Source organism: Cimex lectularius, unplaced genomic scaffold, assembly GCF_000648675.2.
Source record: "Cimex lectularius strain Harlan isolate CLEC.00 unplaced genomic scaffold, Clec_2.1 scaffold119, whole genome shotgun sequence".
NCBI lineage: Eukaryota > Metazoa > Arthropoda > Insecta > Hemiptera > Cimicidae > Cimex > Cimex lectularius.
In genome coordinates this window covers 167,909-185,501 of record NW_019392789.1, presented here as the reverse complement: position 1 = coordinate 185,501, position 17,593 = coordinate 167,909, and the positions used below count along the sequence as shown (strand labels likewise).

Here is a 17,593-nt window from a genome sequence, read left to right as displayed (position 1 = left end):
ACCTCTAGAGACGAGGGAATTCATACGCTGAGTTTCTGCTGGATCTGAAATTTTGATAAAACGGATGCTAGTAATCAGATAACCTGAGCACTTTTCCTGTAATGCTTTGTTCAACAATGTCGTGAGCATGAGTTCCTAGGATTTGGTCATAACCTATAAATCCAGCGCTTTTGAATGTGTACACTAAGATTCACAAATTTATTATATTTTTAGAAAAGTCGGTAATTTGTAGCATGAATATTCGATCAAATAAATCTTCCATTAACTTGTATTATTGGTCTGGTTTACATTTATCCTAAGTGTGTATTATTAATAGAAGTAAAACTGCAATATAGTTTTTATTTTTATTTTTGATCAGATAAAAATCAAGTTTAAGCATAAATTAATTTCGTATAATAACAAGACGAGAATTCAGAATTTGCCGCCTTGAACTTAACAGGATCTTGGCATTGAAAAGGCCGGTCAAAGTCGATTTGGTAACTCGTCGGACAGTTATGAACCTGTTTGAACGTATTTAAAATAGATTTTTTTCTCTTATTACTAAAAAAAAATATTTACATTTTTATTCCAAAAATGACAGCCTGACTAGAACAACAGCAAGTGTTTTTTATGTCCAGTTTCAACATTTTTACAAGCTTTAATTATGCTGGCTCTCAATTTAAGTTATTGTTTAAGAACTAAGTAACTATGTTTCACTATTCTAAATGTATTTACGATTTTAAATTTTTTAATTTTTATCAACAAGTCAAATACTCTTTCTGGCCAGGGGGATTATGGTTTTTTCCATAGAAAGCATCCCTGCCCATGAGAGTTTATTTGTATTTTTATCTTCCCATAATGATTACAGATTTTCACTAAGTACTTTATTTTTATAAAATGTCCAAATCAATTAGATTTATAAACTGTTCAAACTGTGTCCAATGTTCTTTCGTCAAACGCCATCCGCTTCCTTCCAGAGTGAGATGGCGAATCAACGAATCTCTAGGTCGAACATCTGGCATTGGTAAATTATGTGGTGCCAAGATTGGGGTGTTCCACAGCTTTGGCAATTAGAGTTATCAATGATAATCACATGGTAAAGATACGTCCTGTCCTTCCAAGTGCCATAGCAGTCTTAAACTTGTGAAAATTTAAATTCATGCGTCGTTCAATAGTTCAATGCTTTGGTGTGGATTCCTTTTATCACCTTCCTCCACTTATTTTTTCGTTATTGATTTCCGATTAGCCCAAAATTTCACGTAGGTTATTGGTACCCGCGAGAGGTTGATTGCATTGCTTTCCCATATACTCGGTCGTCCTTAAAAGGACAATGAGGATCTTACGTCCGCACCTAGCCTCCCGGCCTTATCGGACGTTTTGATTTTCAAGATGAGAGCTGACGCACCTCCGCATACGGCAGAAATGTGTTACTGCCGCAGCATTGGTGTAGAGGCAGCTTAGCTCTGGGGGGCCAAGAAAACCTCGCTCCCCGCTTGCCCATTCCGAGTGGTCGGGTCCGCATTAAGCATCGAACCGTATGCCGCGCGCAAAGAGCTACCTAAGCCGAAATACATCAGCCTGGTCTCCCGCGGACTCCCAAGATCCGGCCACTCTATATCCCAGAGTATTGGGGCTTCCCCGGCGTAGAAACTTCCGGATTCCCTCCGTCCGCGGTTTTGTTTAAAGTGGAATTGCTAACCACCCCCTAGAGGAGACCGCCTACGGTAAAAGCCTCCAATCGAGCTCGGCCTACACCTGCGTGCAAAGCATACTCGAATAGGAGCAACCGATTCACTACCCATTTCCATCCGCCACTATTCACGCATTCGAAGGACTCTGTCAGCGTAATCATAACGTCCTCAACGCTTATACGCTTCGGTCCGATCCGTCGTATCCCGTGAGGCAGGGTGAAAAACGATGGTCATACGCAAGTTTCGTGCGAAGGTTACAGATAGAAGACAGCCTGTTCTCCAGGTATCCGCCAGGGGTGTCGGCCACGGCCAACTACGAGTCCATTCCCTGTGTAACAGGAGCTGAACCTTGGAACATTTCTGTTATGCCGTAGTACAGATGGTTATGCACCCTCCCCCGTCTATGCAGACAGGATCCCCTAAACCCCGTGTGCCTCTGATAAAGCACCCGCCACCCCATGCCGACCCGAGGCCGACACGGGTACAGCTTGTTCTTCAGAGTGGTTGCCACGCCCTCAGGGCTACACCATTATTTTGCGCCCGGACACCCCCTTGTAACCAATGGTTGAGAGGGGTCGCAGGGAATAATGAAGGAACCTGGATTGAGAAAGGGACGTGGATGAGGACACGAGGTACACCTTTATTGGGCCCCGAGCCTTAACCAATTGAACCACCCGTCGTCGTTGTAGTTCCACATTAAATGCGCTACAACCCCCTAGGTGAATTTTGATCAGAGGCAACATCCTTTGCTATTTTATCCGCCATTTCGTTGGCATCGTGTACTTTAACCCAGCGCAATTCGACCTGCCATCCCAATTCTGCCTGCAGTTTCCTAAGCGTTACACGCATTTTCTCCACGGAATTATTATGATTTCGGAGTTCCATGAACATGATATGATCTATCTATCTGTGTATATCTTAGCAGTGTTCTTAGCTGGAAATAGGCGCATTTCTGAGGTCCTTTCTAATAACCATTTTGCTGCATGCATCAACAGAATTTCTGACTAGTTCGAACACCACGTCGCCAGTCAATGTCTATCAATAATAGGTGAATACCTATCTTACTTTCATTCGTAAAAATCTTCATCTGGCTTCTTAGACTATTTTCCAACTCGGCTGGATTGTGCTGGTGGTAAAGGATTGTCAATTATTTATTTGGGCCTAAGACAAGTGTATTCTTGTTTTTGAGTATATAAATTAGCAATATGATATGTTTGCTGTCAACTTATTAACATTTTAAAAATATATATCTATAGTCAAAAACACGTCCTCGAATTGTACAGTTTATATGAACTTTGAAAAGAGCAATAATTTAGATTTAGAAGTTTCTTTTTTTTATATAATTTTTGAAAAATTACTATGCCCGATTCGCAAATCATTGGATTTTTAAACTTTTTGAATAAAACTAGTTCGAACGTTTACTTTTATTTATCACCGATTAAGATCTCCCTTTTCGGGCCCAGAAAGGACAATTCACGCCTCGTCCTTGTGGCTGGATCCCGATGAAGTGCAAATCTCAACAAAAAAAAGTTATACGTTTAATTTCGGGTGAGGAAACAAATAAATTCGTAGGTAAAATATTCAAAACAAAAATCAGTGTTTGTCATCCATATTAACCAGTGATGATCAGTTATCAAATCTGATTATTAGATTCTGACAGTCAAAGCCGTACGAATTGTTACCAATGTTTTTCTTTATATCCTGATGAAAATGAATAAACAATTTCTTTTTATCAATTACTTGATTTTGTCTTTTACAAAACGCAATCTTTCTAAATCGAGTGAGAGGAAATAGAAGTACTTCCTAGTTCTGATTGATGATATGTGTATTATTTGTGACTTTAGATGTTAAACAAACGGTAAACGTGATATTTGAATAACGTCAAGATGAAATTATGTCAACAAAATCAAGTCACTTGTCCGCAGAGTCATTGTTTGTCTTACCCACCGATATTGACCAGTCAGAATTCGATGAAGGTCAGTGATGTTTGCTTTGTTGTAAAGTTCCTGGTGAAAATGAATAAAGAATTTTTCCGATCAACTACCTGATCTTGTCTTTTCCACAACACAATCGTGTAAATAAAGAAAGAGGAATACATGGTATACATAGACAATTTCTGCTGATCAACAGTAATCATAAAATCATGTTTTGATTGTCGATCTGTGTTTCTTTGTGACTTTATAGCAAAAAATAATAAACCTGATGTATGAATAATGTCAAAATGAAATTATGTCTGCAAAATCGAGTCCGCTGAACCGTTTAACTATCAAGATTATTACATTCTGACAATCTGAACTCAATGTAAGTCGATCTCCGATATCTGTTTTTTTTATTGTATAACGTTCCTGGTAAAAATAAATAATGCCTGCTGATCAAATGCTTGATTTTGAACTTTGCGAAACACAACCTTTCTAAATCGAACAAGAAATAGAAATACATACCTCCTAGTTTTTATTAATGAGGTTTGTTTTGCTTGTGATATCTGGAGAACGACTAGATGAAAGTATATCAACAAAATCGAGTCACTAGTCAGCAGAGCAGTGTTTTTTAACTCACGATTTTACCCAATAATAGTCAACAAATTTGATAATCAATTGTCAAGTCTGATTATTAGATTTTGACTATAAGAAGCCGATGAAGGTCTATCTCCGATATCTGTTTTTTTATAACGTTCCTGGTGAAAATAAATAATGTCTGCTGAAGAAATGCTTGATTTTGTATTTTACGAAACACAACCTTTCTAAATCGAACAAGAAATAGAAATACATATCTCCTAGTTTTGATTAATGAGGTTTGTTTTGCTTGTGATATCTGGAGAACGACTAGATGAAAGTATATCAACAAAATCGAGTCACTAGTCAGCAGATCAGTGGTTTTTTAACGATCGATTTTGACCAATGAAAGTCAACAAATTTGATAATCAATTGTCAAGTCTGATTATTAGATTTTGACTATAAGAAGCCGATGAAGGTCTATCTGTGAAATTTGTTGTGTTATGCCGTTTTGCTCTGAATATTTTTGTTGACTTAAAGCTAAAATCTGATATCTTGATAATGTCTAGATAAAATCATGTTATCAAAATCGAGTCACTATTCCGCAGAATTGTTTGCCTAACTCACAGATTGTGACCAGTGATCTTCAATAAGTATGATAACTATTAGTCTGATTATTTGAGTCTTGACAGTCGGAATTCAACGAAGGTCGATCTCTGATATTTATTTTGTTAAAAAGTTCCTGGTGAACACAAATGAACAATTTCTGCTGATCAACAATAGTCATAAAATTATGTTTTGATGGATGATACGTGTTTTGTTTGTGACTTTCAAAGTTAAACGAAAGACAAACCCTCTAAAAATAAATAGTAATAAATCAAAACAGGAACTTGTCAGCATGGCGTTATATCTGCATAGTCTGCCGAGTCATTATTTACGCTCTCCGGTTTTAACGAGTGGTCGCCAGCAAATATGGTAATAATCAAGTCTGATTATTATACTCTGGTGTTCAAAATCTTTGTTTATAATGTTCGTGCTGAAAAAATAAACAATTTGACCTAATCGAGTCATTAGTCGCACCGAGTCATTGTTTGTCTCTTTCAAGAATTTTGTGCGATTCGTGAAGACCCGAATAATTAATTCAGTCTCTGTATTTTTTTTATGTCAATCTTTTTTTTTATCTTAAACGACTTTAGCATAAACATCAACACCGACAATGAGACGGATTGGCCGGTTGCGTCACGGCATATTCACGGCATTTACAAATCTCATTTGAATGCGCCGCAGTTCCGCGGGCTTGTAAATCGGAATTCTTTGTCTGCCTCATGCCCATGTTAAAACCATTTTATAAGAACTCCAAGCAAAACATTGTAAAAATTTCGACACACAAAAACAGTAAAACATCTGTAAGAAATCGAGAAAGTACAAAATTATACTGGGGTGACGTCCAATTGTCTACTACGACGATTTGCATCTTTTTAGCATAGTAATATGTTATATTAATTTAAAACTGTTAAGAAACAAATTGCCACTACTTTGTGTTAGACTGCTTGTGCGGAGACAATAGTGAGGCATGGCGTGGAATAATTAGACGTTCTTGTACCTGCGAGTGACAAGAAAAAGCTTCTTCGTCTTCAGGCCGAACCGAACGTCCTTGTAGTGTTCCGCATTCTTAATATGAATCTCAAATGACACCTACTCATCCGTCTTGAAATGAATGATGAATTATAATTTTTTCCATATAGGTATTACGATTATGACATTAAAACGTTCCTTTTTTAAAGACAAACTTGCCTTGAAATCTAACTCATCCAGCGGAGAGATGCCTCAGTTGACTATATTTTACCAAGTTTTCAGGTTTTTATAAATGTTTCAATACCATAAACCAATCCTAATAATTATCCCGGAGTTACTGAACAATTTCCTTTTTTCTTTACACTGTAAGTCTTTAGACAAGCTTTTATGCTTTGCAAGGTTTCCATGGGGAGAAAGTTTAACTTCTAAAAGCACTTAATTGATAAAATAAGATAACCAAATGACAATAGTCAAACACACTACTCACTTCTTACTAATTTCTCAATTAAATGGCTTAAATGGGCCGAGTCTGGTATAGGCAAGACCGAACACTTCGCCTTTCTCAAAAATTTACCTCTTCACTTGGACTTACAAAACACACAACTGCTCTTTTCTAAAGATTTCATTCAAACGAAAACAAACATATAACCCGTAACCTCTCAAATAAAATAAAGCTTTGGATACGATTTGATAGTAAGGAGCGTCCTTCTTCAACTCCTTATCGAACTTTTCCTGATTAACCTTTACAGTGCAGTCCTCAGGACAACGCATTTATCATTTCTTTTGTAAATACTCTACCGCCCGTATGATCCACAAACCCAACAGGTGAGAGTAATGAGATAAAAACTGCGATTGACTCCCTTAAAAAGAAGAAGGTCCCGGGTTACGACTTAATTGAAAATAAAATGATAATGAAAAGTGAATCAATCGTCCCAATACTAACCCGCCTCTTCGACGAATGCTTAAGACTCGGCTACTTTCCGAAATTGTGGAAAAAAGCACGCATCAAAATGCTACTCAAGCCGGGAATCAAACCGAGGGAAAACCCGAGCTCTTACAGACCGATCTGCTGTCTGCCCGCTCTCGGGAAAGTGTTCGAAAAACTTATTCTTTCGAGGTTGGCCCCCATATTTGAAAGAGAAATATCAGCCAGACAGTATGGAGCGAGAAAGGGGCTTTCAACTGTAGATGCTGTCCTTAAGTTATTCGAGGTAACTGAAAATAGCGAAAATAAATACGTTTTGGGAATATTTTTCGACATCCAAGGCGCCTTCGACACCGTTGAATGGACAACATTGTTAAACGAGCTCAAAAGAAAGGGCATCCCTAAAAACATTTTCAAATTGATCGTGAGCTATTTTAACGAAAGAAGGGCTGAGATAGCAACGAAGCAAACGGTTACGACAGACAATGTCACAAAAGGGTGCCCTCAAGGAACAGTACTAGGCCCACTTCAACGGCCTCCTGGAAAAGCTGGAGGAAATGGGAGCTCAGTTCGTCGCTTTCGTGGTTGACCTTGTCACCATCATAGAGGCCGATACGAAGAAAGAGCTAGAAGAAAAATCAAAAGCAATGGTGACGGCGATCAAAACATGGTGCGAAGAGGCCAAATTAAAAATTGCTCCTGACAAATGGCAATCGCTATTGCTAAAAGGCAAATTAAGTACAAGCCCCGTGATTAAGATCGAAGGGAAAAGAATCAAGCTGAACGAAAAGGTAAAGTACCTAGGCATAGATTTGGGAGAAAGGCTAAGTCCTACAAACCATGCCATCAAGATCAGAGAAATGACGAGATGCGTCTTCTCGAAACTAAGATCGATCGCGAAATCAAAATGGGGGCTGAGTCCAAGGGCGCTCTCCATCACTTACAAAAGCGTATACCTGCCCATTGCCACGTACGGAGGAGCAGCTTGGGGAACAAAATTGCAAAGCTGGAGTAGAATCATCCTCGAGCAGAGTCAAAGAATAGCGCTCCTGAGAACGACTAAGCTTATAGGACAGCCCCTACTCACGCCCTCCAAGTCCTTGCTTCCGCTGAACCAATAGACATTGTCCTCCACAGTATAATTGCAATCCGGCAGCTAAGAGATGGAAAGGAGCCAACAATGGTAAATTTGAATGCGTCAGATAGGGAAAGGCTACGAACTGCACCTAGAAAGCAGATCCGGGAGATCCTTACAGTTTGGATAGACAACTTGTGGCAGGAAAGATGGAACAGAAGCACCAAGGGAAGGTTAACCCACGAGTTTCTACCCAGTATTGAGGACCGAGCAAGAGCAAAGTGGTTTCAACCAGATTTCTGGATCACACAAATAATGACAGGTCACGGAAATTTCAACGCTTACTTGCACCGATTCCGTAGAGCTAACAGTCCACTGTGTCCCGAGTTGATGACAGTGTCCAACACAGATTATTCAATTGCCCCCTCCTTGGGAGTGTGAGGGAACCACTAAAGCTTCCGCCACACTTGGCCACCGACCCTCAACGAACTGGTTAAAGAAAAGAGGACGTTTGAGGTCCTCAAGCCTGTTAGCCGAGCTATAGTGGTTAAAGTACCTGATTAGTTTTTTCTTACTTTCTTTTTTCTTCCTTTTCTTCTTATGATAAGTTACTTGTTAGATCTTAGCGTTTCCGTGAACTTTTAATTCCGGGCTGGTTACTCCATGTACCCATAATTATTATTTATTTATTAAAATATTGTATTTATTAGAAAGTGAATTCAAAAGGATTAACCAGCAAGTGGGAGACCTATTAGATTAGATAAATTAATAATAAGAAAAAAATTTCCCTTCTTCCTTGGGTCTTCCTTTCAGGGCAAGGTCGAAGGAAGACGTTAAGCACAATAAGATCCCCTAAACTTGCATCCCATTTGAATTAGTTTAGTGGCCGTGGTCCGCCGGTATGGGGTCTCCCTTAGGTACGGCGGGGAGGTGGATGGGGAAAAAACCCAACAGGTCACTTAAATCACTCGATCATGAAGATTCTCCTCTTACATCAGGCTTCCTTCAATATTACTCCACCGAGTCCATTACATTATAGACACCCTCGCTACCGTCCTAGGTTTAAAGCTGTACTGTACGGGTGACTTAATAGCCATCCCTCCAATACCGACCGGGTATGGCACTTAAATTGCTGTGGAAACTTACACAATACTTCCTTCCATAACCTCATCCGCAAATCTTACGTATCCGATTGTCCCTTTAACGAGCCCAAGGTTCTTCTTCATTTATTATTTATCCCTCAACACATTCTAGGGACACCAAACTATCGGTATACAATTTAAACGGTATTTATACATATTATATACACCACAAGAATAGCATCACACTTTATGCCATGAAGATGATCCGAACAAAGGTAGAAATGTTGGCCAAAAAATGAAAAAGGTGTTTTTCTAATCTACCTCATTCTTGACCGCTCCTCGGGACTTCAAGAAATAATATACAACAAAACTACCCTGTTTCCTCTCAGAATTGGATCAGGGGAACCAGATACTCGCTGCCGTGCTCAACACGGTTCTCATATCGGGTGGCATTTCTTCACGCTCTCTATATAGAGCCAAGAATCAACCCAATCGGGGAGCAACCTTTCTCTACATGCCGTATGCATACGCCGGATTAGGACTAATAGGAAGTGTCCGTGTGTCAACCTCGCACGGCCTGTCCTAAATCGGATGAGAATGACCCTTCTTTTATGAGTCAGATTCTCCTATGTCCACCTATCGGCAACGTGTTCCATAGTTGAGCGACACAATTATTTACCCGATAGTGTAAATGTCAAACAGGGCACCACTGGAGGACACTTGCAACCTGTATATAGTTCTTTACTTCAGTTATTACTTTTCTTCAAAGCAGTATGTATATGTATACACTTTTGACGTGTCATCTGAGAAAGATATAAGTGAAAGAAATGTCCAGTAAGATTGAGAAAGCCTCCTTCTTTTTTTAGCATGTTAAAAGTTAATTTTTTCCGCAATGCTGCATATAATGACTGGAAGAACTAAAAAAACCTTATAACAGTCCTGGAAGGCTTGTTGTTGTTTGTTTTGGTTTTCTTTTGTGATAAATTGTAAGATGCCAAGTTAATAAAAAGGAAAATTAATCAACTCTTTCATTCTAAATGCTATCTATGCAGTGGAAAAGTACTAACAAATGACACGCTTCAATTCGTGCCGACATATCTAACTTGTATCCTAAGGTCTAACAGCCTGCAACTGTATAGGATATGGGATGTGTATATTATGAATGAGAGTATAAGGACAGGTCAGAAATTAACAAAAGAAATGTATTGGTCTGATTTAATTAATGCGTATTTAAGAATAAAACCGCGTGCAAACCAAAAACAGCTGATAAATTCATGGCTGCCATGTTGGTTACCTCCGCCCTAACGGATAGCAATGTGACTACATTTTCGACCTAACACCTAACATTGGCCCTGGCCTGTTAGATCGGGCAATGTAAACTAGCAGATTCTTACAAGTCTAGGTCATCATTTTTGTCGACTTAACAGAGTCAACAGAGTTAACACAAAGATCGTGAATACCCCAATAATAAAAACATATAATGTGTTAAACCTTCTGAATTATTTTATATAATATTCACTAATATTCACGACCGAATATTAAATTACGTATAATTTTGAATTTATCCTGATTATTTTTTTTAAAAATAGGGATTCAACAGTTATCGGCGGGATGATGATCATAGAACATCAATTTTTGTTCAAATTTGGCAGTGATTCCTGAATTTTGCTGTAATTTTATAGTTTTGTCCACTCGAGTATTCACAACTCGTAGGATAATCAACAGCTGGAAGTTATTACCCGCTCCGTGATTCCGAACGTTGGCAAAGACCGTTTCAGAAAAAAAAAGTCGTAACCATTTCGTAATGGTTATAGTAGTAAAAAGCCGTTCTCAATTTCTGAAAACGCCCAGTGAAAGCGGCGTTTCCCGTTGCCTTTTGCCAACTGACCGATGGCCCGAGATGCAGGAGTACGTTGGAACACCTTGAATAAATAGACGTTCCTATGGTAAATAATAGCCGACGTAATGACAGACGTGATAACCGTTTTTTGTGATTGTTCGGCGTGAACAATCAGTAAATAGCTGTGCTCGCACGGTTCAATGTTAACGATTCGAAAATTTATTTCTCCAACGGGTAATTGACGATATCGACAATTTCCGCCGGTCTGATCGTTTCCAGACATTGTACGTGATTCACGAGGATGATCTCATGATGAAGAATGGAACTTCGATTTGGAATTAAATCGTCGTGCTGTGCAGGTTTTCCGTGCGCCGTTTCTAAACAGGTTCATACTAGAGTATCATCTATATCTCAAGATGAACCAGATTAAACCATTTACGTTTTTAGTGGTCAATTGATCAAGTTACTTCTTTCAATTAATTATTCTTTTTTATGTACGGTCTTGGTTGAGATAAAAAAAATCATACAATTAAATTTAAAAAAGACATAAAATGTCAAGATCATTGAATATTTTACACTGCCTACAATTGTTAAAAGTAAAATATATTTTTATTTGAATCTAAACAGGTTAAAACTTAAAATACCATCGATATCTCTCAAGGAACCAAAAAAATCAAATAAAAAATATACATAAAAAGCCAGGATCTTTCATTATTTTATACTGGTCACAATTGTTAAAGGTGAAATATATTTTTCTTTGTAATCTAAATAGGCTAAAACTTAGAAATACCATTGATATTTCAAAAGGAACACCAAAATGTAGTAAAAAATACAGATAAAAAGCCAAAATCTTTGATTATCTTACACTGGCTTAGTATTTAACTTAATATTAATATATTGTAATCCAATAATAAACATCCCTGCCCAAAAAAAAAAAATAATAATAAACAAACCCGACCACATGGTTTTTGAACACAAAAATTGCTAATTTTGGAAACGCCAGTTTTGGTAAAGTCACATACCTGCGGTATGTCTCATTTTTTAGGAAATTTTACGCTGAACAAGATGGTTTTATTAAATGTTTTCCTAGCTTCAGACATTCAACAGTGAATTCCAAAATTCGGGAACATCTTAATTTTTGCACTTTTTACGAAAACTTCACGTTGAGCTGTGGAGCCAGTAAGTCCTCAGAACACATAAAGAGTCAGGAAGATCATTGATTATATTACACTGATTACAATTGTGTAATATATTTTTCTTGGTAATCAAAACAGGTTAATACTTAGGAGAACCATCGATATCTCAAAAGGAACCACAAAATACAAGCCAGTGTAAAAAGCCAAGATCATTGATTATTTTATACGTGCTACAATTGATAAAATTGAAATATATTTCTCGACTCGTTATAATTATAATGTTTGAACGATTGAGAAACTTTTATACATAACTTAATATTAATACATATTCATTAAATGCACTAATTTCGTGGTCCGCTTGACCAATTAATATATTACGATTAATTAAGGTTTTTAGTTGAGGTAAAAAAGTCAATGGCACGAGCGGGATTCGAACCCACGATCTTCGGCTTGAAGGACGCTGCTCTAGCACTTGAGCTATCGTGACCTCGATCCACTCGGACACCAACTTCCCATCTAAACCCCACCTTTTTTAAATTTTCCCTCCTTTTTGCCATTTTTCAAATGTCGAGTAATCAGCATTCGATTCTCGGCGACAAATGAAATAGCCACGGAGGCTTTAGTGAAGATATACTTCATTTTATTTATTAAATCCATTAGATTTCGTGGTCCGATTGACTAAATAACATCTTTCAATTAATTAATCTTTATGTAAGGTATTGGTTGAAAAATAAAAAAGCCAGTGTAACGAGCCGGATTTGAACCCACGGCCTTCGGCTAAATCGCCGCTCCTCTACCACTTGAACTATCGTGACTTCGATCCACTCGGACTATATTTAAAATCTTTAATGCATAGTACAGCAAATATTTCAACTGTAATTGCATATAGCAAAAGACATCTCAAAAATTTTGAAACCGACTTTGACAAACTTTGATACATTCAGGACTAATGAACAAATAAGCACATCACTCGGCGACAAATGAAATGGCCACGGAGAGCTTTAGTGAAGTATACTTAATTTCAAATCATTAAATTCACTAATTTCGTGGTCCGCTTAACCAATTAATATATTACGATTAATTAAGGTTTTTAGTTGAGATAAAAAATGGCAAAAAGGAGGGAAAATTTAAAAAAGGTGGGGTTGAGATGGGAAGTTGGTGTCCGAGTGGATCGAGGTCACGATAGCTCAAGTGGTTGAGCAGCGGCGTATCAAGCCGAAGATCGTGGGTTCGAATCCCGCTCGTGCTATGACTTTTTTATCTCAACTAAAAACTGTAATTTATCGTAATTAATACATATATTGTATTGTAATAATAAATAAATTATATACACTGCCCATAAAAAATTATTTAAAAAACCGACTACCTATTTTTGAACGAAAAAATGACAAAGTTTTGAAACCCATGTTTTTTCAGCCTTTTAAGTCCTAGACCTGCGCTAGGTTTAGTTTTCTGAAAATGTTACACTGAACAAAATCGTTTTATTAAATGTTTTCCTAGCTTCAATGATTCAACAGTAAATTCAAAAATTCGGGCATATGTTAATTTTTGCACTTTTTACGAAAACTTCACATTGAGCTGTAGGGCCAGAAAATCTTCACAACACTTAAAAAGTCGAGAAGATCATTGATTATATTAAACTGATTACAATTGTCAAAATTGAAATATATTTTTCTTTGTAAACTAAACTGGTTAATACTTAGAATTACTATCGATACCTCAAATTGAACCACAAAATTAAATATAAAAATGCCCATAAAAAGAGCCAAGATAATCTTTGATTATTTTAGACTGACTACAATTGTTAAAATTAAAATATATTTGCTAGATTCATAATTATTAATTAAATTGTAATATAATAATAAATACTTTATATTTATTTTATGATGCTTAATAAAATATTATTCCATTTGAGAGAGTACAAAAATTATTCGAGAGCCTAATTTATACCTAGCTTAACTGATGACACAAGGTTAACAATTATCCAGACATTTCTTTCCTGTATTCGAACTACCAGATGTTAAATGAGAAAGTGATTCTTACAAAATTTACAATCGTTATAAATGATGCGCTGTATTTTATTATTTTTTTTAAACCGTTTCGAAATGTAACACCGGATTTTGCAAACTTCAAACGAAGAGAAGCATGCATTAACGTAAGTCTTTTATTTATTTAATGACACTTATTAAAATGCAATTATTTTCTGCACATGTAAGAGTGTTGCGTACTTACTCATCACGGCGTTTAAGTCGAACCTGTACAGGTTTGTTAAGTATGTTAAGCTCTCGTTTCTGCATGCTTCGTTCGAGCTGTCGATCGGTGCGAACGGGGGCGAAAAGGAAAAAAGCTTCTTCGGCAGTGCACTCGGTGCTCCGTCCTCTGAAAACAAATAATTAAACAATTATATTAATTTCGAGGTTGCAATTTAGGTTAGGTGAGTAATGGAAGGTTGGAACAAATGAAAAAAGGATGTTCCAATCAGCTTGGACATTATTTCGCAGTAAGGTCTTTCAAATCTTTCCACGAGGTCCTTGATGTTTCAGGTGAGCAATCTAACTGTAGAAAACTACGAAGTATGGTCTTTAGTTGGTTTTTTATTTTGTATGACAAAGTACAATTGCCGCGTCCTTAATTATTTTCTTTTATTTTTGTAAAGTTAATCGTTACTGTACACGGAAGAGGAATTCCCCGGTTTTTATCACACTTTGTCTACAAATCAAGGTAAGGAAGTTTCATACTCGCTCAAATTCTTTCTACTCTCATTACTAATAGTAAATTTTTGTTCGATTGTTAATACAAAAATTATTAAAAATTGTTTAATTCTGCATTGAATTAATAAGAACTGATCAACCCTGGAATTTGAATAGGAATAGACTAGGAGTAACCGGAACAGTTCTACTTCTATTTGAAAAAAAAAGATTTGAATATTAAGTTTAGATAAAACTACAAGAAAGAAGTAGAGTGAAAACAAAAATGATTTTGATAGAAGATTCACAATTGGAAGCAGAGAGAAGGAAAGAAGGAAAATATCTGAAGGTTCCTTTTTTGTACACACTTGTAAATATAAAATCAATTAGGTTTCGTGGTCCGAATGACCAAATAAATTTTTTTCAATTAATTAATCTTAAAGTAAGGTATTGGTCGAGATAAAAAAGTCAGTGTCTCGAGCGGGATTCGAACCCACGCCGTTCGGCTAAGTACATCAGCTATCGTGACTTCGACCCACTCGGACACCAACTTCCCATCTCAACCCCACCTTTTTAAAAAAAGGCAAAAAGGAGGGAAAATTCAAAAAAGTGGTAGAGCAGCGGCGCATTTAGTCGAAGGACGTGGGTTCGAATCCCGCTCGTGACACTGACTTTTTATCTCGACCAATACCTTACATAAAGACTTATAAATGTTATTGGTCATTTTGGTCTTGTTATCCATTTTGGATTGGTCTGTCAGTCGCTGAGTGATAGTGAGAACGACAATTTTATTATCAACACTGAAGATAGCGAAATGCCTAAGCGCGTATGACAGAACAACCCACAAGCTGATCACTGGGAAAACCGGGATAAAAAAATTTCATTGCTTATAAAATACATTAATTGTAAATATACTTTGTTTTATTAATGTAATGAAATAATTAGAAAATCACAAAATAAAGGGATACGCAATAATGAAAAAGATGGAAGGCAAAAATAGCTAAAACCAAGCAAAAAAGAAAGACGTTGGCGTTTAATAAGAAAATAATTGTTCGGTTTTCATCTCAAATATGATTTTTGAGGATTTTTGAGAAACTAAATTGAACGAGGAGTAAAAAATTCCCTTAACAACGAAAATATAATAGCAACAATGGTTTTGTGTTTGGACCTTTTGAAAAGAAACGGTAGAAAAGAAAAATCAGATGGCAAAAACAAAGAGATAAAATAAAAATAAAAAGCTAACGGAAAGAATTGAGAGGGCGTTGATGGAAGCCGCAAGAGTTAAAATAACGCATTAAGAGAAAAAAAGAGAGCAGGAAAAAATACATTACTGTGCAACTTTTCTCATAGAGTGAACCATTTTATTCAGACCGAATTTACCTTTTGGGAAAAGGTAAGTTTAGATGGCAATGATGAATGAAATAGAGTGAGAATAAAAAAAAACGGTGTTGATGGATGGCAAAAGGATTTGAAAAAGAAGAAAACAGGATATAGGTGAGATCTGTAAATAAAGCACACGTTTTTGTTTTCAACACGCATTGAAACAATTTGCGTAAATATAATTTGAATGTAGAAAAAGTGCAATTTAGACAGACTAAATTAAAAAAATAAATATAAACATTAACCAAACTGCCAATATGATAAACACAGAGTGACATAAAAATTAAAACTATAAGGAGCTGAAGAACATATCGGGTTGTCCGGAAAATAATGCAGGATTTTAAGTTTTCATTAAAAAAAATCTATATAAAATATTCTGTTTACGTTTACAGGATTACTCATTTGTATGAATGNGTATGGGAAATTATTTTGATTAAAGAACATTGCTTTAAAGTAACTAGTTTCTTTTTTTTTGTTTAATACCAAAATCCTGCATTATTTTCCGGACAACCCAATACAAGCAGGATATCATTGGGAGATCTAAATAAAATAAAAATTTTTGTTTTTATCCCCAACAAAAACAATTTGCGGAAATCTAATTTGAATATAGAAAAAGATGCATTTTGGCAAACCAAATTTAAAAAATATATATATATATATATATAAACATTAACCAAACTGCTGTTGTGATAAACAAAGATGAACAAAAACTAAAATTATAATGATTAAAGGCAACGAGCCGAAGAATAAGCAAACAGCAAATTCTGCCCAGAGCACGTTTTAAAAAACTGATAGACATAAGCCAAACTACAAATATGCCAAACAAAGAGGAACCTAAAATTAAAAAGATCTTGAATACTGGCAAGGAGTTGAAGAACAAGCAAACAGGATATATGTAAAAGCAGTAATAAAATAACACTTTAATTTTGATTTCTAACAGTGACAATATTCAGAAATATGATTTAAACTAAGAAAATGGTGCATACACAGCAAATAAAAAAATTGTAGATTTAGCCAAAATGCAATTATGGCAATTACAGAAGGACACAAAAATAAAAGGATGTTTATGGAAGACAAGGAGCTGAAGAACCAGCAAACAGGATATAATATCCCTTATAGTGACAATTTAAATTGAGTCTAGAAAAAGATTGCAAAAACATTTTGCGTAGAGAAAATTAAAAAAAACTGATAGCCGTTAGCCAAAATACAAATATACGAAACAAAGTATACAAGAGTAAAAAGATCTTGAAGAATGGCAAGGAGGTATAGAACAAGCAAACAGGATATATGTAAACGCAATAATAAAATAACATTTACGTTTTCATCTCTACTAGTGACCATTTCTGAAAATGCAACATAAACTAAGAAAATTATACATACAGAGGAAAACCTTAACCAAACTACCATTACAACAAATACAGAAATAAAAGGATGTTGATGTAAGACAAGGAGACGAAGAACAAGCAAACAGGATAAGAATAAGAAAATAACATTTTCGTTTTTATCCCTTATAGCGACAATTTAAATTGAGTCTAGAAAACGATACTTTTTTTACCAAAAAATAAAAAATAAAATAAAAATAAATAAATAAAAATACCATTAACGGTTTCAACTGTTTTACATTTCCAAAAGTGTAGATACCGAAAAATAAGTTTAGATACCAATGAATGATAAAACGAAGTGGAAATAAAACAGAGAGGCACAAGAATGCAAATGTCGCTTAAAGATAAA

At 36.1% G+C, this 17,593-nt stretch overlaps 1 protein-coding gene across 1 annotated transcript in view; it reads right to left on the bottom strand.

Moving 5' to 3' along the window:
* Positions 1-17,593, bottom strand: part of LOC106664355 (O-acyltransferase like protein) — a 67,231-nt gene that overhangs the window by 14,249 nt on the left and 35,389 nt on the right. Inside the window, exon 2 of the mRNA XM_014390024.2 lies at positions 14,028-14,174. Coding sequence (XP_014245510.1) covers positions 14,028-14,174 — 147 coding nt within the window. The remainder of the gene's footprint in view (positions 1-14,027; positions 14,175-17,593) is intronic.